This window comes from Antechinus flavipes, chromosome 6 (genome assembly GCF_016432865.1).
Source record: "Antechinus flavipes isolate AdamAnt ecotype Samford, QLD, Australia chromosome 6, AdamAnt_v2, whole genome shotgun sequence".
NCBI lineage: Eukaryota > Metazoa > Chordata > Mammalia > Dasyuromorphia > Dasyuridae > Antechinus > Antechinus flavipes.
Genome location: NC_067403.1, coordinates 245,863,160 through 245,888,388, shown reverse-complemented (window position 1 = coordinate 245,888,388; position 25,229 = coordinate 245,863,160). Strand labels below are relative to the sequence as shown.

General features: G+C 31.9%; 3 protein-coding genes across 3 annotated transcripts; all 3 read left to right on the top strand.

Moving 5' to 3' along the window:
• Nucleotides 1–6,341: 6,341 nt before the first annotated feature.
• LOC127540139 (olfactory receptor 1044-like) lies at nucleotides 6,342–7,280 on the top strand. The gene is given in 1 exon segment (XM_051964715.1): nucleotides 6,342–7,280. A coding segment is annotated over 1 exon segment (939 nt).
• A 7,693-nt stretch (nucleotides 7,281–14,973) lies between these two features.
• Nucleotides 14,974–15,903, top strand: LOC127540144 (olfactory receptor 1044-like). Its single transcript, XM_051964721.1, has one exon. The coding sequence runs from the start codon at nucleotides 14,974–14,976 to the stop codon at nucleotides 15,901–15,903; it is 930 nt and encodes a 309-aa protein (XP_051820681.1).
• An 8,396-nt stretch (nucleotides 15,904–24,299) lies between these two features.
• Nucleotides 24,300–25,229, top strand: LOC127540143 (olfactory receptor 1044-like). The gene has a single exon (XM_051964720.1). It carries the CDS (start codon nucleotides 24,300–24,302, stop codon nucleotides 25,227–25,229), a length of 930 nt encoding a protein of 309 aa, XP_051820680.1.

Below are 25,229 nucleotides of genomic sequence, written 5' to 3'. Positions count from 1 at the left end.
ATCTCCTGAAACCTGTGATCTACAGGATCACAAAGTGTTTGACACAATTGAATGACAATAAAAACTATTGTCCTTGGATAAGACACCTGGAAGTCTTGTTTAATGGTTATTTCAATCTTGCAATTTTTTCTAAATAGATTCCTACGATTAGAAACGTATTTGGTCATATCTTTTTGTGTTTGAACAGGGAATGTGTTATCATTCTGTATATTGTTTGATGAAAAATTGCTTTATGAAAAATATTCTCCCAGAACATCCCTCCTTGATCAATTCCTCCTTTTCTTGACTCCTTCCACTCCTGTAAAAGTTGTTATGTATTCTTTGGTGTGGCAGAAGGTTGGTGATTGATAGTATACTCTAAGAAGAGCTAAAAAATATGAAAAACTACATCTGAACCATTAGAAAGTGAAGCTACTCCCTAGAGAGAGGTCTTTTTAGTCAATACATTTTTATCATAAGAACCTACCTCCTACTGAGGAATAAATCCTTCCCAAGAGATCTCATTTGTCTCAATTGAGAAAATTCTTCCAAAAAAAAAAATCTACAGCAACTTTTTTTTTTTTTAATGTATGTTGTGATGACTAAAATCTAGAAACTAAAGGAGGGCCCATCAATTGAATAGTCACTAACTTTTATTTAAATATTATGGAATATATGTATGTAATAGATATTATTGTAGTATAAAAAATAAAAGGGACGTTTTAGGAAAATCTTGGAAAAATTATTTGACTTGATGCAGAGTGAAGTTAAAAGAAAAAGGAGAATTTATTGTAATATTGTAAATATTGTACATTATAAAAATTAAAAAAAAAAAACTTCAAAAGAGTTGAACTTTTAAAAAGTTGATGAATACAGTGACTAATTACAATTCCAAGAGATCTATGATGAAACATGCTATCTACCTCCTAACAGAGAATGAAGAACTCACAATACAGATCAAAACATATTGATTTATAAATATATATATATATAAATATGTGTATATAAACAGAGTGATAGGTTTATATGTGTATGTGTATACATATATATGCACATATATATTTATAAATAAAATAGAGTCAAATATGGAAGCTTGTTTTACTTGACTAAACATTTATTCTAATATAGGAGTGGGAATGGAAGGATAGAAGGCAGAAAAACAATTGATTTTTTTCATATATATAAGCATATAGTTATGAAATATAAATATATATTTTTATAAATTTTATTTATTTATAATGTTATTATATACATACATATTTATTTACAAACATAATTATATATAAATAAAAATAAGTGTATATATATATATATACATATATATATATATATATAATGCACAACGTGTGTACATATCTACCTGTGTATCTCAAAGAAACAGCACTCATGGGGAAAAAATAACAAAAAGTCATAGGGGAACTTTGTATAAAGTTTTTTTTTAATAATAATAATATTTTTTCAATAATAAAATCTAAAGTAAACCCAGAAAAAATCCACAAAGATGCAATATTGACACATATATAAAGTCAAAATAAAATTACTGAATAAATGATTTTTATCTCAAAATGTGTAGACATAAATGTGTTTGTAGGCAAAAGGAAAGATCCAGAAAACAAGGAAGATATTAAAGATAAGTAAGAAAAGAAGGCAGACAGAGGTGACAAGTTGTTGGAGGAGACAGAATAAAAAAGTACTGTCACATTGGTTGAACAATTTGCTTTTGGCAGCTGCGACCTCTTTGGATTAGACAGAGATGAAGACAGAGATAATGAGAGGTGAGATCAAAGTAATATGAAATGAGGAAGAGGGAGAATATTTGGTGGGGTGGGTGTTAAAGGCAAAGTTTTCAGCTAACAGGATAGGGGGAGAATAAGCAATGGGTAACTTAAAGAGGAATGAAAAGATTTTGAATAGTTGCTATAAAATTCAAGCAGGTAATGGTGGCTATAGGATTCGAAGCAAGGCCCTTTGATTCCAAAGCCATGTTCTTTGCATATAGTGGGTACCTCAAAAATGTTTTTAATTGAAGGACTGACCATAGGAATTGTGTTCGAGATGGCTTTTAAAGTTGAATTTAGACTTATATAAGAAATTCATGAAACTAGAAAGTGACTCTTAAAAATAACATTATTATTAATAATTGGAAATGTTCCAAAAGCAAATTTTACTTTAAAAAAACATTCTTTGGCACATTGCTCAGATTATGAGGAGCAGACTTGTTTTTTTTTTTTGTTGTTGTTCCCACAACACCCTAGAGGAGCTCCTCAATTAAAATTCAGTTTACATAATGTTCCCTATGGTTGCATTTAGTTTATCAGCACCAGAGTGAGTTAGGAGCTTCAGGACAAGGAACATGAAATTCCTTTGGGACACATTCATCAATAAGACCATGCACTCAAATGCTACTGTGTGTATTTATGAAAACTGGCTACTTGTTCTTCTCAGGTAAGATAAAATCTTCCAATTGACTTGGGAGAGCAAATCAATTGTTTCATATCTTCAATAGTTTGGAATCTGTATCACTTTAACTATAAGTAGTTATGGGAATCAGAATTAAGACAACATGATAATTAAAAAAATATTTTTTCTGAAGGTTTAAAATGACAAGGACATAGTTAACATTAATATTTCACTAGCATATTTAAACAGAGAGGCAAAAATGAAAACATTCAGAGAGAGTTTTGGACCATTTTTTCCCCTGATATTCAAGCATTCTAGTATAATGAACAACTCTAGTACAATAAAAATAGTACTGAATCTGAATTACGAACACATAAAAGAGAAGATCTCAATAATTCACATCTTATCTATATGACTTTATAAAAGGTATATATATATTTCATTTTTAAAATGAAAGGGTTGGAATCATATTTTTTTAAGATATGACCTAGCTTGAAAACTATAATCTCATAAATGGGAATATTAACATAAAGAACAATCTTCTATAATACATAAAGAATTGGGTTTCCAACAAACCCAAAGAGCATATCACCAAAGAGAGTTTCAACCAAGAAAAATTGGTCAAATGATGTTTATTAACTAAAATATCTATTAACTATGTACTTAATAAAAATGTAGGAATTAGAGAACTAGGAAACACAACCACACTGACTTTGGATGTTCAAATAATCTTATAGGTATGTAAGCAAATGGGTCAGCACAAGATTGGACTGTGCTATTAGTTTTATTGAGGGAGGATAGAAAGTTTTGATCTGGGAAGAATGGGGAAGCAACTAAGCTGTTAACCTAACAGCTAATTCATAAATGATGGGAAGGATACTAATAACAGTTGCTAAAACAAAAACCAAGAATAGAGAAGAGGATAGATACTAATATCTTATAAATAATTCTTTTTAGCAACACATTTAATCATTTTTTTTCCTAAGTTGAAATAACAGAGATTTGAGGTCATGCGATATTCTGCAGTGATCTTTTGGATAACCCATGCTGCTGGTAAGTGAATTGCCAACATTATAGTCGTTATTTTGTTTGTTTGTTTGTTTGTTGAGTCTAAGTTATAGTGAGGCATGAACTACCTTGAAAGTAAAAGACATTAGGATCTGCCAAAACAATTGGGCTAAGCTTAAGATGGAATGGATCCTGGGAATAGTGGAAGTGGGAAAGAGGTGGTAGCAATCTTATAGGACAGACACATAATAGCTACAGGATTTTTCATAAGATCTTGGTTAGAACAGATTGAGATGATCTTTGTATGAGGAAGGTAGTGACATATAGGTCTAATTACTTTTTTGATGGTGGATGTTCACAAACTACAAAAGGATTTTCTTGACTTTTGACAGTTAGTATAATGATTATGAGGTATTGTATAAGAACTCAAATTCTAGATATTACATTATAAGAAATCCCAGTTCTCAATTTCAGATGTAATTTATGATGAACCCCACACTATAAGCAGATGTCATAATTTCTTTTTTTAGGCTTTTTATTTTCAAAACATATACATGGATAATTTTCAATATTATCCCTTGTAAAACCTGATGTCACAGTTTCTAAACTAATAACCTTCATTCTTTTTAAAGCTAGTGTCAAGCTAGATTATTTGATCTTTTTATAAACATTATCCTAGTGTTTCCTCTATTTCACCAACTAGTCATCATTGGTAATTCCTCTACAAAAGAAATACATACGTTAAAGCACTTAAGATTCATTATATATACATTGAAAACATAGGGTCCTGTGAGTTTAGATCATGTCTAAAGAACACGAAAATACTTGATTGAAAAGTAGAAAAAGTTATCGCCCCACTATTTTTTGATTTACATAATTCATAACTAACATTTTTTTTTTGATATTAGCCAACTGAAATGGTCAATAGTTTAAAGGAAATGCCAAGGTCAAATTCAGTAACTTAATTTTAACTTTTCTATGGTCTCCTAAACAGTATAGGTTATACACACTATGATTATACTAGTATTTAATGCCATTATCCATGTAAATGATTTCCCCTTTCCTTATCATAGGGCTTCTAAAAGTCAACCCTGTTCTTGGTTATAAATGTATCATAGAAACAAATAAACATTTTTTTACAAGTATAAGAACTTATCAAATGCTGATTAACTGCCAATACTAGGGGAAAATTCAAATTTATAATTAAAAAATAGGTAGGCTTTTTACCTGTTGCTTAGCCTAAATCCATAGACTCTTAACTGGATCCCTGGCAGTTATTTTAAATGAATTTCTTATTTCTAATCTTTTTCTGTCCAATTCATTCTTCAATCAATGGACAAAATTATCTTATAAATCCATTCTTCTAATCTGTGATTTGTTGTGACTTCTTAATGCCTCAAAGATAAAATACTTACTCCCCACTTTGACATTTAAGGCTTTATTGGTCTGGTGTCAGCTATGTCCACACTTATACCACATTATTTACTCATAGACACTTTATATTTGAGTCACAATAACTGATTTGTTAGTCCTCTAACTCAGCAATCACATTCTTAATTTTATTTTCACCTTAGTTTCCCTTAGAGGATCAAGTAAATATCATTTCCACTCATGATGCCCTAGTTATCTTCTACCTTTCCTCATATTCACAGGGAGTGCCAAAAGTCTTAAGAGTTCTTTTAAGCTATTAGAGCTTAATATTACTCTAAGAAGGATGAGAGTAAGATTAAAAAGGAAAAAAGAGGAAGGCAGAGAATGAGATGAATGGAAAGTGTCATAGTAACAATGAACATGAATGTGAACCAGCTTTGAGAGAAAGCAGTGGTATAGTGTGCTTACACTATGATTCTCTGGTAACAAAGAGATACAACTGAACAATACAATTCTGGAAATCCTGTACTTTATTTATCTCTGTAAATCAGATTAAGTGACAAAAAGGACCTCAAAAGTCACCTAGTACAAAAACTGATGGCTAGAGAGATTTAGGTTATAGAGGTACTAAATAGCACAGTTAGGATTTGAACCATGTGCTTCAAACTCCAAATCTAATCATTCTCTTCACTATGTACATTTTATACTCTAGTATCAATAAATCATTTGGTTTTTAAGTCATCTTCTCTCCCCAATTATAGAGTCAGAGGAAATATACTACTTGGGGCTCATAATAAAAGTTTTTAAGAGTGGGGACTCACAGAATACTTTCAAAGAAATAATTCTGATCATCCCCAAAGGGATCTTCAAGTTGGAGGTTGGAAACTAGAATATATTTCTAAATGTGTTTAATTCTATATATAGAGAGAGACACACAGACACACAGACACACAAATATAATACAATACAGCCCAATGTTGCAGATCAACAACTACTATGAACTATATCTGATTAAGTGTGCCAATGGCCATAGTCAATCTATGAATGAAGCAGGATTTGAATCCATTTTTTTTTGACTCAGAGATTTGCATTCAATCCACCAAGCCATGCTGCCTCACACAAAGTAAGTGACAATGAAATGTCTATGGAATTTGAATGTGTAGACAAGAATGATAGTTACAAATTAAGAGTATACTACCAAAAATAGAGATGATTATTTTATTTTTGAGTAAGGGAATATGGAATAGTGGAAAAAATATTTACTCTGAAGAAGAGAAAAAATTCCACCTCAAGTCCTTTGTCAATGGCATTTTATTTTGTATATCAAATCGTGTGTCAAAGAATAAAATAGTAATATTTTAGTATTTAAAATAGTAATACTAATATTTGCTCAACCGTACTGTGCAGTACCATGGTTAATCGAGTATTTTGCAATCACAGCTGGTTCTGTTTATTTTTCCTGTGGACTATTTATCATCTTGCACTGTGAAAAAGACAATAATAATTAATCTGATTTAGAGGGAAGGAAAACTCAAGAACTAATTGAACTTTCATCTTTGTTTTTATGTTGGCCAAGATGTCAGATGGAATAAATGGCCGAGATTAATTTTACCCAGGTGACTGAATTCATTCTCTTGGGCATCACTGACAAGCAAGAGCTGAAGATTCCTCTCTTCATACTGTTCTTATCTATCTATATGTTCACAGTGGTGGGCAATTTGGGTCTCATCACAATCATCAGAATAGACTCACGACTGAAAACTCCAATGTATTTCTTCCTAAGTCACCTGGCATTTGTAGATTTCTGTTATTCTTCTTCAATCACACCTAAGATGTTGGGGAATTTCTTATATGAGAAAAATATAATCTCTTTCTATGCATGTGCTACTCAACTCGGGTGCTTTATTAATTTCACGAATGCAGAATGCTTGTTGCTAGCTTCCATGGCCTATGATCGCTATGTGGCCATTTGCAACCCTTTACTTTATATGGTTTTGATGTCTCCTAAAATCTGTAGTCAGCTTGTAGTCATACCATACATCTACAGTCTGATGGTGGCAATCTACCATGTTATCCTGACATTCCGCCTCTCCTACTGTGGTTCTAACATTATCAACCATTTCTACTGTGATGACATGCCTCTTTTGAGGCTGTCCTGCTCTGATACCCATTTCAAAGAAATGTGGCTTTTTATCTGCGCTGGAATCATTGGTATTGCTTCCCTTTTAGTTATCTCTGTCTCCTACATGTTTATTATCTCTGCAATTCTAAAGATGAAATCAGCTGAAGGCAGGTATAAAGCTTTCTCTACTTGTGGCTCACACATGATGGCTGTCACCATTTTTTATGGGACCTTAATATTTATGTACTTGCAACCTAGCTCAAACCATTCCCTTGATACAGATAAGATGGTCTCAGTCTTTTATTCAGTGATCATTCCCATGTTAAATCCCCTGATCTACAGTTTGAGGAATAAGGAGGTAAAGGATGCTCTTAAGAAGGCTTTAAGGAATAGTAATTAATCGTTTATTTTAATTAAATTATGAAAATGATTTTAAAACTAAGGGTTTTCTTGTTATCTTATTCACTTAAACACTTGTGAATTTTGATGAAAAGAAATAACATAAATGTTAGAATATTAGAATGGGAAAAGTCTTCCAGAGCTTTAATAGAGACAATCTTCTCAGAGTTGTGAATAAAGTCATTTTGTAAAATCATTGGGGACTACAGCCAAAATTTTCTTAAGTTCTGTATATCCTTTGATCCAGTAATACTACTATTAAGCTTTAATTAAGTGATTAAAAAAAAAGAACCAGTTTGTATAAAGTGCAAAGAAGTAGATTCTTGATGGATTAAATACCCAACCTTCAGGAGACCTAATAGCCCAAAATCTCTCACTACTATAGCAGAAGAAATAAAAAACTACAAACTACACAAGGACATGATAAAAATCAATGGTTTCATCTATTGTCATAACAACCATTTAGTGAGAAAGTGTTCCATGCATAGAAAGAATGCTGGGCCTGGAATGCAGCAAGAACTGAGTTCAAATGCACTCTCAGACCTGCAGTGAGATTCTTGCAAGTCACTTATTCTGTTTGCTTCAATTCATTGGAGGACAAAATGATACTCCAAATCTTTGCCAAGAAAACCTCCTGAGTAGTATTGGTATGCCATGATCCACAGGGTCACAAAGAGTTTGTATCAAACTCTTAATAAAAATAAATAAACATATAAATAAAAACAACAAATAAAATAACAATAACAATAAAAACTATTTTGTGTGCTTGGATAAGACTGCAAGTCTCCTTTAATAGTTACTTCAATCTTGTAATTTTTTTCTAAATAGATTCTGACAATTAGAAAACTATTTGGTCATATCCTTTTGTGTTTGAAGAGGCAATGTGTTCTCATTCTGATTAAAATCTTGACTCCTTCCTTTCCTGTGAAAGTTGTTACTTATTTATCTTTTGGTGTGGTAGAATGTGGTCTTTAATAATATACGCTAGGAAAGACAGAAAAAGAGTATGAAAAACTACATCTGAAACATTGGAAAATTGGTCTAGGGTCTAGGGACTACTCCCTAGAGAGAAGCTTCTTTAGTTAATACACTATTGCCAAGAACCCACATTCCACTGAAGAGTAAACCCTCTCAACAGATCTCATTCCCTCTCAGTTGAGAGAATTCTCAAAAAAAAAAAAATCTACAGCAACTATTTTTCTGCATATTGTGATGACAAAGATCTGGAAATTAAGGGAGGTCCCATCAATTGAACAATGTTTAAATTTTATATGGATATAATGTAATGTTGAATGTAATGGAATATTGTTGTAGTATAAGAAATGAAAAGAATGTCTTAAGAGAATCTTTACAAAAGTTAAATGAACTGATGCAGAGTGAACATAAAAAAGGAGAATTTATTGTAATATTGTAAATATTATAACATCATAAAAAATTTTTGAAACACTTAAAAAAGTGATCAACATGATTACCAACTACAATTCCAGGAAATCTATAATGAAAGATGCTACTTATTTCCTAAAAGAGAAGTTAAGAACTCACAATACAGATTGAGAAATGTTGTTATATTTATAAAGAGATAAATATAAATATATGGACTTATACATGGTAGGTATACATATATATACACACATATATGTACATAAATAATGTGCAAATATATATATGTGATATATATATATATATCACATATATACACACATATATAAATAAAATATAGTCAAGTATGGAAGTTTATTTGGTTTGACTAAACTTTTGCTTCAATATAGGCATGGAGAGAGAAGGATAAAATGCAGAAAAAGAGTTGATTATTCCCATATATGCAAACATATTTGTAAACATATAAATATATATTTCATATATTATATGCATTATATTCATTATTCATAATACATTATAAATATGCATACATAAATATATATGTATATATATATATATATATCAAAGAAACTGCCCTCATGTAGAAAAACAAAAAAGTAAGAGGTGAATTTGTATAAAGTATCCATTTGTTAAATGATAAAATCAAAAGTAAAACTAGAAAAATACAAAAAGTTACAATATTGGCAAATATATAAAGCCAAAATAAAATGAATAAATGATTTTTCTCCAAAAAGGTGCAGACATCAGTATGTTTGTAGGAATAGGAAAGAGTCACAAAAAAGAAGATATTAAAAATAAGTAAAAAAGGAAGGAAGAGAGAGGGGACAACCTGTTGGAGTAGAAAGTATAAAAGATTGTTGTGTTGGTTGAGCAGTTTGCCTTTCGCAGATGAAGGAAACAGAGATAATGGGGGTTGATATCAAAATAATATGTAATGAGGAGGAAGAAGGATAAAAGAGAGTTTCTTTTTTTGGAGGGCTGTAATAAGAAGAGGCAAAGTTTTCAAATAATAGAATAGAGGGAGGAGCCACGGGGAACTTGAAGAATGAAAAGATTTGGAAGAGTTGCAATGGTAAGTAGGATAGTGACTTGATTAGGAAAGTGTAAAATTTATTGCTTTACAGCTTTGAGCTCAGCTAAAACTGCATGATATAAAATTTTGGTGGACTTAGCATACTTTTGTGATTTTTCTTTATCTTCAATCAACAGCACATATGTAAGCACAAAGACAGTAGATGGCAGGAATAATGAAGACTAACAGTGGGCAGAATGTAACTGGTGATATGATGAGAGGCAAGGGATTCAAGAGAATAGGATAAGGAAGCACTAAACTAATTCAACAAGGGAGCACAATTGGAAAAGAAGAATGTGGATAATATAAGGATGATGATGTGGGAGGGAGAACTGTATATAAATAAATGGAATGCATTGATTACAAGTTGTATAGTTGGAGGAGGTATCTATATGGATGAGACTGGAGATTAAAGGACTGAAATATCTAGAACAAAAGGAGATACTCATAGAACCATAAATGTAGGATAGCAGGGAATGTTAGAGGCCACTTAATTCAGATCCCATACATGACAAACTCAGACAGTCAATGGTGGAGAACCAAGCTGCTTTGGTTCTTAAGCCATGTTCTTTGCATACAGTGGGAACTGCAAAAACGTTTTTAATTGAAGGATTCATCATAGGAATAGCATTTGAGATTGCTTTTAAAGTTGAGGTTAGACTTATCCAAGGAATTCATGAATCCAGAAAGAGACTATTAATAATAATACCTATTATTAATAATTGAAAATGTTCCAAAAGCAAAATTTATTTTAAAAATCATTCTTTGTCACACTATTCATACCCCAGAGAAGCTCCTCAATTAAAATTCAGTTTACTTAATTTTCCCCATGGTTGCATTTAATTTGTCAGCACCTGAGTGAGTTAGGAGCTTCAAAACCAGTTGAACATGTAATTCCTTTGGGACACATTCATCAATAAGGCCATGCACTCAAATGCTACTCTATATATTTATGAGGAACTAGTCCCTTGTTCTTCTCAGGTAAGAAAAAAAAAATCTAGTTGACTTAGGAAAGCAAACCAACTGTTTCATATCTTTAATAGTTTAGAATCTGTATACTTTTAACGATAAGTAGTGATGGGAAACAGAATTAAGATGATATGAAAATAAAAATGGTATTTTCTGAAGGCTTAAAATGGCAAGGATATAGTTTACATTAATATTTCACTAGCACATTTAAACAGACAAGCATAAATTAAAGTACTCTGAGAAAATTCTGTGTACTTTTTTTTTGTTATGCAAGCATCCTAGTATAATAAAAATAGCACTGAATTTGAATTCTGACTTACGAATGTATGAGAGAACAAATCTCAGTCACATCTTATCTATGTGATTTTAGGAAAGATATTAGTTTTTTCATTTGTAAAACGAAAGGATTGGAATAGTGCTTTTTAAAGTATGGCCTAGCTTGAAAACTATGATCTCATAAATGCAAATATTAACATAAAGAACAATCTTCTATAATACAAGAAGAATTGGGTTTCATGGAACCTAAAGACCATATATACCAAAGGCAGTTTGAGCCAAAAAAAATGATCAAAGGTTGTTTATTAACCAAAACATTGATCAACTATGTCCTTAATGACAATTTAGGAATTAGGAAACTAGAAGCATAACCCCATTGACTTTTGATATTCAAATAATTTTACTTGGTATGGAAGAAGATTGGTCACCAGAAAATTGGGTTGTATTATTAGTTTCATTGAGGAAATTGTGATATTGGAAGAGTGAGGAATCAATTAAGTTGTTTACCTAGTAATTAATTCACAAATGAAAGAAAGGATTCTAATAAGAATTGCTAAAATATGTACCAAGAAAGGAGCAGAGGATAAATAACTGTTTGAATGTATTATAAATGTTTATTTTTAGGAATATACTTCATCATTTTTTTCCCTAAATTGAGATGACAGGGATCTGAAGTCACACACTATTCTGTGGTGCTCTCCTGGATATCCCCATGTTGCTGGTAAGTGAGTTACCAACATTATAGGATATTTTTTTTAGTCTAACTTAATGAGGAATGAACTACCTTGAAAGTAAAAGATAGTAGGCTCCACCAAATCAACTGGGCTAAATTTAAATAGGAATGGATCCTGGGAATAGTGGGAGTGGGATGTAAATTTGTAGGACAGACATATAATGGCTACAGGATTTTTCTTAGAATCTTGGTTAGAACAGATTGAGATTTCCTTTGTATGAGGAAAATGGTGTTATATACATCTAATTACTTTTTTGATGGGGGATGTTCACAAATTAGAAGGGGATTTTTTGACTTTTTACAGATTGTATAATCATCATAAGGTATTATATAAGAACTCAAATTCTAGATTCAGAAATAAAAGAAATCCCAATTTTCATTTTCAGATGTAATTTATAATGAACCCCACCCTATAAGCAGAAGATATCATAATTTCTAAACCAATATCCTTCATTCTTTTTAAGGCAAGTGCCAAGTTTGATGACTTGATCTTTTTATAACTATTATATTATTGTTTCCTCTATTTCATCAACTAACCATCATTGCTAATTCCTCCACAAAAGAAATGCATAAGTTAAAATAAATAAGATTCATTATATTTGCTACATCTAACATATAGGCTAGATCATGTTTACAGAATATTAAGTAACTGGATGAAAAGCAGAAAAAATTATTGCCACATTATTGTTTTACTTACATAATACACAACCAACATTGTTTTTTTCCTATTGGCCCACTGAAATGGCCAATAGTTTAAGGAAAAGGCCAAGGTCAAATTCAGTAATTTAATTTTAATTGCTCTATGGTCTCCTGAACGATATAAGCTTACTATAGTTATGTTGGTATTTGATGCCGTTATCTATGTAAATGATTTTTCCTTTCCTTATCATAGGGCTTTTAAAAGTCAACCCTGTTCTTGGTTCTGAATGCATCATAGATTTGATTTGCATCATAGAAACAAACAAACAATATTTCCAGATATAAGAACTTATCAAATGCTTATTAATCAACAATTCTAGAGAAAAATTAAAATAAGAAAAGTTCAAATTTATATTAAACCAGTAGGTGAGCTTTTCACTTGTTTCTTGGACTAAATTATAGACCTCTATATTAGACTCCTGACTTCCAATTGGATTCCAGGTATTGTAAATGAATTACTTCTAGTATTTTTCTGTACAGTTCATCCTTCGAGCAATTGACAAAATTAACTTATGACTTCATTCTTCTAACATATGATTGTTGTGACTTCCTAAAGCCTCAAAGATACAATAGATACTCCTCATTTTGATAATTAATACTTTATTGGTTTACTTTTATCTATGGCCACACTTATGCCACACTATTTACTCCTACACACTTTTTGATGGAGCCATAATGACTGATTTGTTAGTCCTCTAACTCAGTGATCTCATTCTTACTTTTATTCCCACCTTAGTTTCCCTTAGAGGATCGATAGAATATCATTTCCAGTCATGATCCCTTAATTATCTTCTTCCTTTCCTCATATTATATAGGGAGTTCCAAAAGTCTTAAGAGTTGTTTTAATATATTATTGTAAGAAACATGAAAAGGAAAAAAAAGAAAAAAGAAAAAGAAAAAAAGGAAATGAGGAGAATGGACAGTATCATAGCAAAAATGAACTTAAATTTCTACCAACTTTGAGAGATAGTAAAGGCATACTATGCTCAGCACTCTATGATTCCCTGGGTTACAACAAGACACAACTGAACAGGAAGAGAACTCTGGAACATTCTGTGCTTTATTTATCTCTGTAAATTAGATCAGGTGACTAAAAGACCTAGGAGATCATCCAGTATGAAAACTAATACATACAGAGATTTAGATTATAGAAGTATTAAATGGCACAGTTAGGATTTGAACCAAGTGCTTCACACTCTAAATCTCGTCATTCTCTTCACTATATACCACATTATCACATTTTTAGTTGGGTATCATCAGTAAATCATTTGGTTTTAAGCTGTCTTCTCTTCCTAATTTTAGAGTCAGAGGAAACGTAATACTGGGGTTTCATAATATGTTTTTGAAAGTGGGGTCTCATAGAGTGCTTTCAAAGAAATAGTACTGATCACCCCCAAAGGACTACACCTTCAAGGTGGAGGTCAGGAAGTAGACCATATTTCTAAATGTGTTGAATTCTTCACCATAGAATATAAATTCCTCAGTATCAAGAATTATTTTTAATTTTACTTTTGCATTCTCAACACCTCGTGTATGTATGCATATATTTATTAATTGATTGTTGTTCTTCATGTTGAAGAGGACCATCACTCTGTTAGAGTTGAATTATATTATGTCTGACTGGCTGATCAGACCAATACAAGCTCAGAATGCTCAGATCAGACACAAATAGGTCCCATGAATATTTGGGGTACTTTCTCTAACCCTATAAATATGCTCATTACATGTTTCTTCTGAGCTACTTTTATTCTGCTTTACTTATGGAGCACAGCACATTCTCTGATGAAGGACTACTCAGTCCTCTGCCAGTATCTCCCCTGTCATACAATCAATTTCCAAATTCTTAATAAAGATTTTGAGATTCTGTATGAAGTCACACACACACACACACACACACATACATATATACACACATATACATACACACACACACACATATATACAGCCCAATAATGCAGATCAACAATAAATTATTGTGAAATATATCTAATTTAGTGTGCTGACAGTCAGAGCCAATCCATGAATAAAGCAGGATTTGAATCAAAGTCTTTTGACTTGACTCAAAATCAGACTTCAGATTTGACTCAGATTTGCATTCAAACCACCAAACTATGATGCGTCTCACAAAGTATAGGACAAAGAAATATTTATATACAAGAATGACATTTGCATTGACTTCATGACTGCAAAGACAGACTACTAAAAATAGATTTGATTTTTTTGAGACTAGAATATGGAATAGTAGAAGAAATATTTACTGTAAAAAAGATAAAAATTCCAACTCAAGTCCCAACAGTTATTAATGGCATTATTTTGAATATGAGATCATATCTCAAACAATAAAATAGGAATACTAATATTTGCACAGCCTACTTCACAGTATCCTTATAAATTGGATATTTGATAATCAGAGCAGGTTTTGTTTTATTTTTTCTGTGTACTATCTATCATTGTTCACTCTGATAATAACAAAAATGAAAAATGTGATTAAAGAGAAGGAAAATCCAAGAACTAACTGCACTTTCATCTTTGTTTTTATTTTGGCCAAGATATCAGATAGAATAAATGGCTGAGATTAATTTTACCCAGGTGACTGAGTTCATTCTCTTGGGCATCACTGACAAGCAAGAGATGAAGATTCCTCTCTTCATACTGTTCTTATTTATTTATATGTTCACAGTGGTGGGCAATTTGGGTCTCATCATGATCATCAGAATAGACTCACGACTGAAAACTCCAATGTATTTCTTCCTAAGTCACCTGGCATTTGTAGATTTCTGTTATTCTTCTTCAATCACACCTAAGATGTTGGGCAATTTCTTATATGAGAAAAATATAATCTCTTTCTATGCATGTGCTACTCAACTAGGGTGCTTTGTTAGCTGTACGAATTCAGAATGCTTGCTGCTAGCTTCCATGGCCTATGATCGCTATGTGGCCATTTGTAATCCTTTGCTTTATATGGTTTTGATGTCTCCTAAAATCTGCATTCAGCTTGTAGTCATTCTCTACATAGTCAGTTCAATGGTGGCGATCTACAATGCTATCCTGACATTCCGCCTCTCCTACTGTGGTTCTAACATTATCAACCTCTTCTTCTGTGATGACATACCTCTCTTGAGGCTGTCCTGCTCCGATACCCATTTCAAACAAATGTGGATTTTTATCTGTGCTGGAAGCATCATTATTGCTTCCCTTGTGGTTGTCTTTGTCTCCTACATGTTTATTATCTCTGCAATTCTAAAGATGAAATCAGATGAAGGTAGGCTCAAAGCTTTCTCTACCTGTGGCTCACACATGGTGGCTGTCACCATTTATTATGGGACCTTAATATTTATGTACTTGCAGCCCAGCTCAAAACATTCCTTTGATTCAAATAAGAGCGCCTCAGTCTTTTATACAGTGATCATTCCCATGTTAAATCCCCTGATCTACAGTTTGAGGAATAAGGAAGTAAAGAATGCTCTGAAGAGGGCCTTAAACAATAGTAATTAAGCACTTCTTTTAATTAAATTAAGAAAGCGATTTAAAAACTAAGAATTTTCTTGCTATCTTAATCACTTAAATGAGGGTCAATTTTAATGAAAAGTAACATAAATGTTATATAGAATATTAGAATTAGAAAAGACTTTGTAAATCATGCAGTTTAACTCTCCTCACAATTTGCCACCATATAAAAGATGCTTGAAAATCATTCTCAAAAGAGCCACAATTTCAATCTTACAACACAATACCATATCTTTTGTCTATTTTTCAATGCTATTTTACAATTATTCTTTTTTTCATCAAATCAGTTTCTAGTCCTCCCTTTCTCATTTTTTTCTCCATTTTAGATAACTCCTTTCCTCCCCTTCAGAAACATAAGAATGCTTTCCTCAAGAATGAGAAAAAAATAAATTCAGCATAAACAACCAATAGTTCAACTATATCAGATAGTGTGTGTGTGTGTGTGTGTGTGTGTGTGTGTGTATACTCTTCATTGCCTTCTACATTTTCAATGAATATATTATATAAATACCTGTTTTAAGCCAATATTATATAATCTTTAAAACCCATATCCCCAAAACAAAATAGTAATTAACAAATGAAACAAAGTTAAAATATAGTGGAAAGAACAAATTTATAATAAGTAGGAAACTTCCTGCTTATCACAGAAATCAGAGAAAAAGTAGTAATTTGTGTGAAAAAAAATTATATATCAATGAGGCAATATTCCAAGACACCAGAGCTTTAACAACAACAATCCTCTCAGAGCTGTGAATAAAATCATTTTATAAAATCATTGGGGACTACAGCCAAAAAGTTTTTAAACTGTTCATATCCTCTGATCCAGTGATTAGGCCTTTATGAAGCATTTAAAAAAACAAAACAAAACAGTTTGTGTAGTCAAAAACTGGGAGAAATAGGCAATTTCTTCATTGATTAAATATCCAACCTTTAGGAGGTCTAATTGGTTATAGTCTTTCACTACTGTTACAGGAGAAATAAAATGATATAAATTACAAAAGGACATGGAAAAAAAAATCAATGGTCTCATCTATTGCCATAACAACCATTTAGTGGGAGGCAGCTGGGTGTTCCATGAAGAGATAGAATGCTGAACCTGGAATCATGAAGAAGTGAATTAAAATTTACCCTCAGACATTCTGTAGCTGTGAAATTCTGGCAAATCACTTATTCTATTTGTCTTAATCCACTGGAGGACAAAATGGCACTCCCATATTTATGCCAACAAAACAAAACATAACAAAAAAAAAAACAAAAAACAAAAAACAAACAAAACAAAACAAAACAAAACAAAAGAACAATATTGGCATGCCATGATCCACAAACAGTTTGACACAATTGAATAACAATTAAAAACTATTTAGTGTCCTTGAATAAGACACTGTAAGTCTTGTTTAATTGTTACTTCAACCTTGCAACTTTGTCTAAACAGATTTCTACAACTGGAAAATTATTTGGCCACATCTTTTTGTGTTTGAAGAGGGAATGTGTTCTCATTCTGATTAAAGCCCTAGCTTTATGGAAAATATTCTCCCAGAATATATCTCCTTGTTCAATTCCTCCTTCTTTTGACTTCTTCCTCTATTGTGAAAGTTATTACTTATTTATCTTTGGTGTGGCAGAATGCTGGTGATTGATAGTATCCTTTAATAAAGACTGAAAAATTATGAAAAACTACTTCTGAACCACTGGAAGGTAAGGCTTTTCCCTAGAGAGCAGTCTCTTTAGTTGATACACTTTTGTCATAAGAACCCATCTAGTGAGGAATAAACTCCTCCAAAGAGATCTCTTTCCTCTCATTTGAGAGAATTCTCAAAAAAAAAGTTTATAGCAAATCTATTTTTCTCTGTATTATAATGAATAAGATCTGGAAACTAAGAAAAGGTCCATCAATTAAAAAAAAAAAGCTTAAATTTTCTGTGACTAATGTTATATATGAATTTAATAGAATATTATTGTAATATAAGAAATGAAAGAGATATTTTAAGAGAAGCTTAGGAAAAGTTCAATGAATTGATTCAGAGTGAATTTTTTTTAAAAGGGAGAATTTATTGTAATACTGTTGATTGTGGAAAATAAAAATAAACAACTTCAAAAGACTTAAAAAATGATTAACACAATGACCAATTATGATTCGAGAAGATCTATGATGAAACATGCTACCAATCCCCAACAGAGAAGTTAAGAACTCACAATATAGACTGAGAAATATTTCTAGAATTTATATATATATATATATATATATATATACACACACACACACATATATATATATATATACACACACATATATATGAGTATAGATAGATCGATAGATAGGTATACCTAATTATACATATATATGCATATAAAATATACATAACATATATATATATATACATAAATAAAATGTAGTCAAGTATGGAAGTCTGTTTGGCTTGACTCCACATATTTGTTTCAATAAAGGAGTGGGGATGAAAGTATAGAATGCAGAAAATCATTTGATTATTCCCATAAATATAACTATATATTTTATATATTATATACATTATTTAAATTATTTCTTTATAATGCATAATAATATATATGTAATTATATATACATAAAATATACTTATATCAAAGAAATAGCCCTCATGGAGAAAAATAGCAAATATGGGGGAGTAAGTTGTATAAAATATCCATTTTTAAAATCATAAAATCAAAAGTACAAGCAGAAAAAAACCACAATGTATACAATGTTTAAAAATGTATAAAATCAAAATAAAACAACCAAATAGATGAGTTTTTCCCCAAAAAGTACAGACATGGTTATGGTTATAGGCAATAGGAAAGATCCAGAAAACAAAGAAGATATTAAAGATAAGAAAGGAAGGATAGAGGGGCCAATCTGTTGGAGGAGACTGAATAAAACAGGATTGTTGTGTTGATTGAGCAGTTTGCCTTTGGCAGGAGCCATTCTTTGGGCTAGATAGTAAGGAAGACAAAAAAATGAAAGGTACTATGGAAGTATTGTGTAATGAGGAAAAAGAGGGAGAAAAGGGAGCTTCATTTCTGGGGGAAGGTAAAATGAGAGGCAAAGTTTTCAGCTAAAAAGGCATGGGGAGGATGAACCTTGGGTAATTTAAAGAGAAATGAAAAGATTTTGAAGAGTTGCTATGGTGAGTAGAATATTCACTTGATTAGGGAAGTGTAAAAGTGATTGATTTGCAGCAGTGTGAGCTCTAAAGCTGCATGATACAAATTTGTAGTGGACTTATCATACTTTTGTAATTTTTCTTTATCTTCATTCAACAGCACATTTGTAGGCACAAAGGCAGTAGATGGCAGAAATGATCAAGAATAATTGTTAGCAGAGTATAACTGGTGATATAATGAGAAGCAAAGGATTCAAGTGAATTGGATAAAGAAGAGCTAAAGTAATTCAAAAAGGGATCACATTTGGGCCAGGAGAATGTGCATAATATGAGGGAGTGGGATTATAACTACATAGCAATAAATAGAGTCAATGGGTTAAAATCTACATTGTTGGAGGAGGTGTCTACATGGATGAGATTGGAGATTCAAGGACTGAAATATTTACAACAAGAAAGGTGATACTCATAGAACCACAAATGTAGGACAGCAGGGAAAGTCAGAGGCCACTTAATCCAGATCCCATACATGAGAAATTCAAGCGGGCAATGGTGGAGATTGGATTGAAACAAAGATCTTTTGATTACAAAACTATGTTCTGTGCATACAGTGGGTACTACAAAAATGTTTTTAAAGGAAGGATTAACCGTAAGAATGGTGTTTTAGATTGCTTTTAATGTTGAGGTAAAATTTACCCAAGAAATTCATGAAGCTAGAAAGTGATTGTGGTTATATTAACATATATATGTATGTATATATAGCACTATTAATAATAGAAAATGTTCCAAAAGCAACATTTACTTTAAGAAAACAATTCTTTGTCACATTGCTCACTTTGTGAGCAGCAGGCTTAAAATTTCTGTTCCCACAACACCCTAGACAAGCTCCTCAATTAAAATTCAGTTTGCTTAATGTTCCCCATGGTTGCATTTAATTTCTTTGTCAGCACCTGAGTGAGTTAGGAGCTTCAGGATCAATTGAACGTGTAATTCCTTTGGGACAAATTCATCAATAAAACCATGCACTCAAATGCTCCTCTATGTATTTTTGAGGGTCTAGCTATTTGTTCTTCTCAGGTAAGACAAAAATATTCCAATTGACTTAACAGTTTAGAATTTGTATCCTTTAAACAATAAGTAGTAGTGGGAATCAGAATTAAGACAACATAATAACAAAAATGGCATTTTTCTGAAAGTTTAAAATAGCAAGGATATAATTTACATTAATATTTTCACTAACATATTTAAACAAAAAAATTAAAATACAAATTAAAGTACTTAAAGAAAAGCCTATGGGCCATTTCTTTCTGTTATGCAAAGAATTCTAGTACAATGAAAATACCACTGAATCTGAATTCTGCATAAGGGAGAACAAATCTCATGGGTCACATCTTATCTATATAATTTTAAGAAAGGTACTGATTTTTTCATGTGTAAAATTAAAGAGTTGGAATCGTGGATTTTAAGGTATGCCCTATTTGAAAACTATGATCTCATAAATGGGAATATTCACATAAAGAACAATATTCTATAATACATGAAGAATTGGGTTTTCATTGAATCCAAAGACCATATATACCAAAGACAGTTTGAGCTAAAAAATTGCTCAAATGATGTCAATCAAAACATCTATCAATTAATGTACTTTCTGAAATTTTAGGAATTAGGGAACTAAGAAACACAACCACACTGACTTTTGATATTCAAATCATCTTACTGGTATATAAGCAAACTAGTCAGCAGAAAATCCAGTCCTATTATTAGTTTTATTGAGGAAGGATATGAAGTTGTGATCTTAAAAGAATGATGAAGCAACTAAGTTGTTAACCTAATAATTCATAGATGATGGGAAGAATACTAATAAAAGTTAATAAAACAAAAACCAAGAAAGGAGAAAAAGATAGATAACTGCTTGGATATCTTATAGATGTCTTTTAGAGGAACAAATTTTCATTTTTTTTTTCCTAAGTAGAAATAGTAGAGATCTGAGTCCTGCAATATTCTACAGTGCTCTCCTGGATATTCCCATGCTACTGGTGAGTTACCAATGTTATATGGGTTATTTTTTTTATTATTATTCCAATTTAGTGAGGAGTGAATGACCTTGAAAATAAAAATCAATAGGGTACACAAAATCAAGTGGGCTAAGCTTAAGATGGAATGGTTCCTGGGAGTAGTGAGAATGTGGAAGAGGTGATGGTAATGTTATAGGACAGACATATAATGACAACATGATTTTTCTTAAGATCTTGATGACAACAGATTGAGATTTTCTTTGTATGAGGAAGGTGGTAACATATACATCTAATTATGTTTTTGATTGTGGATGATCACAAACTGAAAAGGGATTTTCTTGAGATTTTACAGTTAGCATAATGATAGTGAGGTATTATACAAGTACTCAAATTCTAGATGGTAAATTATAAGAAATTCCAATTCTCATTTTCAGATGTAATTTAGAACCTCATCCCATAAGCAGAAGATAACACAATTTCTAAACCAATATTCTTCATTCCTTTTAAAGCAAGAGCCAAGCTAGATGATGTGATCTTTTTATAAGCATTATCTTATTGTTTCCTCTATTCCATCAACTAATTATCATTAGTAATTACTCCACAAAAGAAATACAAAGGTCAAAGTACTTGAGAATCATTATATTGATAAATCTAAAACATGTAGTCTTGTGAGTTTAGATCATGTGTGCAAAATACTAAAATATTTGTTTGAAAAGTACAAAAAGTTATTGTTACAATGTTGTTTGGTTTACACAATATACAACCAACATTTTTTTCTATTGCAAATGGTCATAATTTAAGGGAAATGCCAATGTCAAATTCAGCAATCTAATTTCAACTACTCTATGATCTCCCAAATAATATAGGTTATATTTACCACGATTATGCTGGGATTTAATGCTGTTATCTATGTAAATGATTTCCCCTTTCCTTATCATAGGGCTTCTAAAAGTCAACTCTGTTTTTGGTTCTGCATGTATCATAAAAATAACATTTTTTTTTAAATTAAAAACTTAACAAGTATAGGAACTTACCAAATGCTTATTTATTGACAATACTAGGGAAAGATTAAGATGAGAAAAGTTTGAATTTATACTTAACAAGTAGATGTGCCTTTTACCTGTTGCTTGGACTAAATCCATAGACTCTTAATTGGATTCCAGGTGTTTTAAATGAATTTCTTCTAATCTTTTTCTGTCCAATTCATCCTTCAAGCAATTGACAAAATTATGAATTCATTCTTCTAATCTGGGATTTGTTGTGACTTCTTAATGCCTCAAAGATAAAATACATACTCCCCACTTTGACGTTTAAGGCTTTATTGGTCTGGTGTCAGCAATGTCCACACTTATACCACATTATTTACTCATACACACTTTATGTTTGAGCCACAATGACTAATTTGTTAGCCCTCTAACTCAGCAATCTCATTCTTAATTTTATTCTCACCTTAGTTTCCCTTAGAAGATCAATTGAATATCATTTTCATTCATGATGCCCTAGTTATGAGGAAGAGTAGATGATAATGTATAGGAAGATCCAAAAGTCTTAAGAGTTATTTTAAGATATTAGGACTTAACATTACTCTAAGAATCATGAGAGTAACACTGAAGAGGAAAAAGGGGAAGGCAGAGAATGAGATGGATGGAGGGTCATGGAAACAATGAACATGAATTTGAACCAACTTTGAGAGATAGTAAAGGTATAGTGTGCTACACTATGGTTCCCTGTGTCACAAAGAGATACAATTGAACACTAGAAGGTACAACAGAGCACTAGAAATCCTGTACTTTATGTATTTAAATCTCTGTAAATCAGATTAAGTGATTAAAAGGACCTCAAAAGTCACCTAGTATGAAAACTGATGCCTAGAGAGATTTAGATTATGAAGGCAGTAGTAAATGGCACAATTAAGATTTCAATCAAATCTGAAGCACTCCAAATCTCATCATTATTTTCATTATATACCACATCATCATCTTTTATACTCTGGCATCAGTAAATCATTTGGTATTAAGCTGTCTTCTCCCCCCAGTTATAGAGTCAGAGGAAACACTGCTACTGGGCATTCATAATATAGGCTTTTAAGAGTAGAGACTCACAGACTGCTGTCAAAGAAATAGTACTGATCATCTGCAAGGTACTCCATCTTCACGTTGGAGATTTGGAAGTAGAACATATTTTTAAGTGTGTTTAATTCTTCACCATAGAATGTAAATTCCTTGAGATAAAGGATTATTTTTAATTTTGCTTTTGCATTCTCAATACCTCATAGATGTATGCATATATGTATCAGTTGAGTGTTGTTCTTCATGTTGAAGAGGACCAAAATGACATCACTCTGTTAGAGTTGAGTTATAGTGTACCTGACTGTGACAGTACAACCTCAGAATGCTCTGCCACAAGTCAGGCACAAATAGGCCCCATGAACAGTTGGATGGTTTCTTTAATCCTATAATTCTACTCATCACATGTTTCTTCTGAGCTACTTTTATTCTGCTTTGCTGACATTCTCTGATGAGGACACTCCATGCTTCATGGTCCTGTGCCACTATCTCCCATGTCATACAATCAATTCTAAAATTCTTAAGATTTTTATAGTATTTATGAAATCACACACACACACACACACACACACACACACAAAACATAAACACACATGCGGCCAAATAATGCAGATCAACAGCTACTTTGAACTAGATCTGATGAAATATACCCAGGAACAGAGCAGTCTATGAATGAAGCAGAATTCCAATGCAAGTCTTTTGACTCAGAGATTAATATTCAATCTACCAAACTATGCTGCCTCTTACAGAGTGACAAAGAAATGTTTATGGAATCTGAATGTATAGACAAGAATGACAGTTGCAAACAACCTGCACTATCAAAAATAGAGATTATTTTTTTGAGAGTAAGGAAATATAGTATAATGGAACAAATATTTACTTTGAAGAAAAGAAAAAAATTCCACCTCAAGTTCTGACATTTGTCAATGGCATTATTTTGGATATCAAATCGTGTGACAAAGAATAAAATTAGAATACTAATATTTGTAAAACCTATTTCACAATATCATTATCAATCCAGCATTTGGTAATCAGAGTTAGTTTTGTTTATTTTTATTGTGGATTATCCATCATCATTCACTTTAATAATGACAATAATGAAAAATGTGATTAAGAGGGAAGGAAAAATCCAAGAACTAACTAAACTTTCATTTTTTATTTTTATCTTGGCCAAGATGTCAGATGGAATAAATGGCTGAGATTAATTTTACCCAGGTGACTGAATTCATTCTCTTGGGCATCACTGACAAGCAAGAGTTGAAGATTCCTCTCTTCATAATATTCCTATCTATCTATATGGTCACAGTGGTGGGCAATTTGGGTCTCATCACGATCATCAGAATAGACTCACGACTAAAAACTCCAATGTATTTCTTCCTAAGTCACCTGGCATTTGTAGATTTCTGTTATTCTTCTTCAATCACACCTAAGATGTTGGGCAATTTCTTATATGAGAAAAATATAATCTCTTTCTATGCATGTGCTACTCAACTAGGGTGCTTTATTCATTTCAATGATGTAGAATGCCTCTTGCTAGCTTCCATGGCCTATGATCGCTATGTGGCTATTTGTAACCCTTTGCTTTATATGGTTTTGATGCCTCCTAAAATCTGTATTCAGCTTGTAGTCATACCCTACATCTGCAGTTTGATGGTGGCAACATACCATGTTATCCTGACATTCCGCCTGTCCTACTGTGGTTCTAACGTGATCAACCATTTCTACTGTGATGACATGCCTCTCATGAAGCTGTCCTGCTCTGATACCAGTTTCAAACAAATGTGGATTTTTATCTGTGCTGGAATCCTTGGTGCTGCTGCCCTTTTTATTGTCTTTGTCTCCTATGTATTTATTGTCTCTGCAATTCTAAAGATGAAATCTGCTGAAGGCAGGCGCAAAGCTTTCTTTACTTGTGGCTCACACATGGTGGCTGTCACCCTTTTTTATGGGACCTTAATATTTATGTACTTACAGCCTAGCTCAAAACATTCCCTTGATACAGATAAGATGGTCTCTGTCTTTTATTCAGTGATCATTCCCATGTTAAATCCCCTGATCTACAGTTTGAGAAATAAGGAAGTAAAGGATGCTCTGAAGAAGGCCTTAAGTAATAGTAATTAA

Coding starts and splice junctions, on each gene's coding strand:
- LOC127540144 (XM_051964721.1), top strand. CDS start 14,974: ATGGCTGAGATTAATTTTACCCAGGTGACTGAGTTCATTCTCTTGGGC.
- LOC127540143 (XM_051964720.1), top strand. CDS start 24,300: ATGGCTGAGATTAATTTTACCCAGGTGACTGAATTCATTCTCTTGGGC.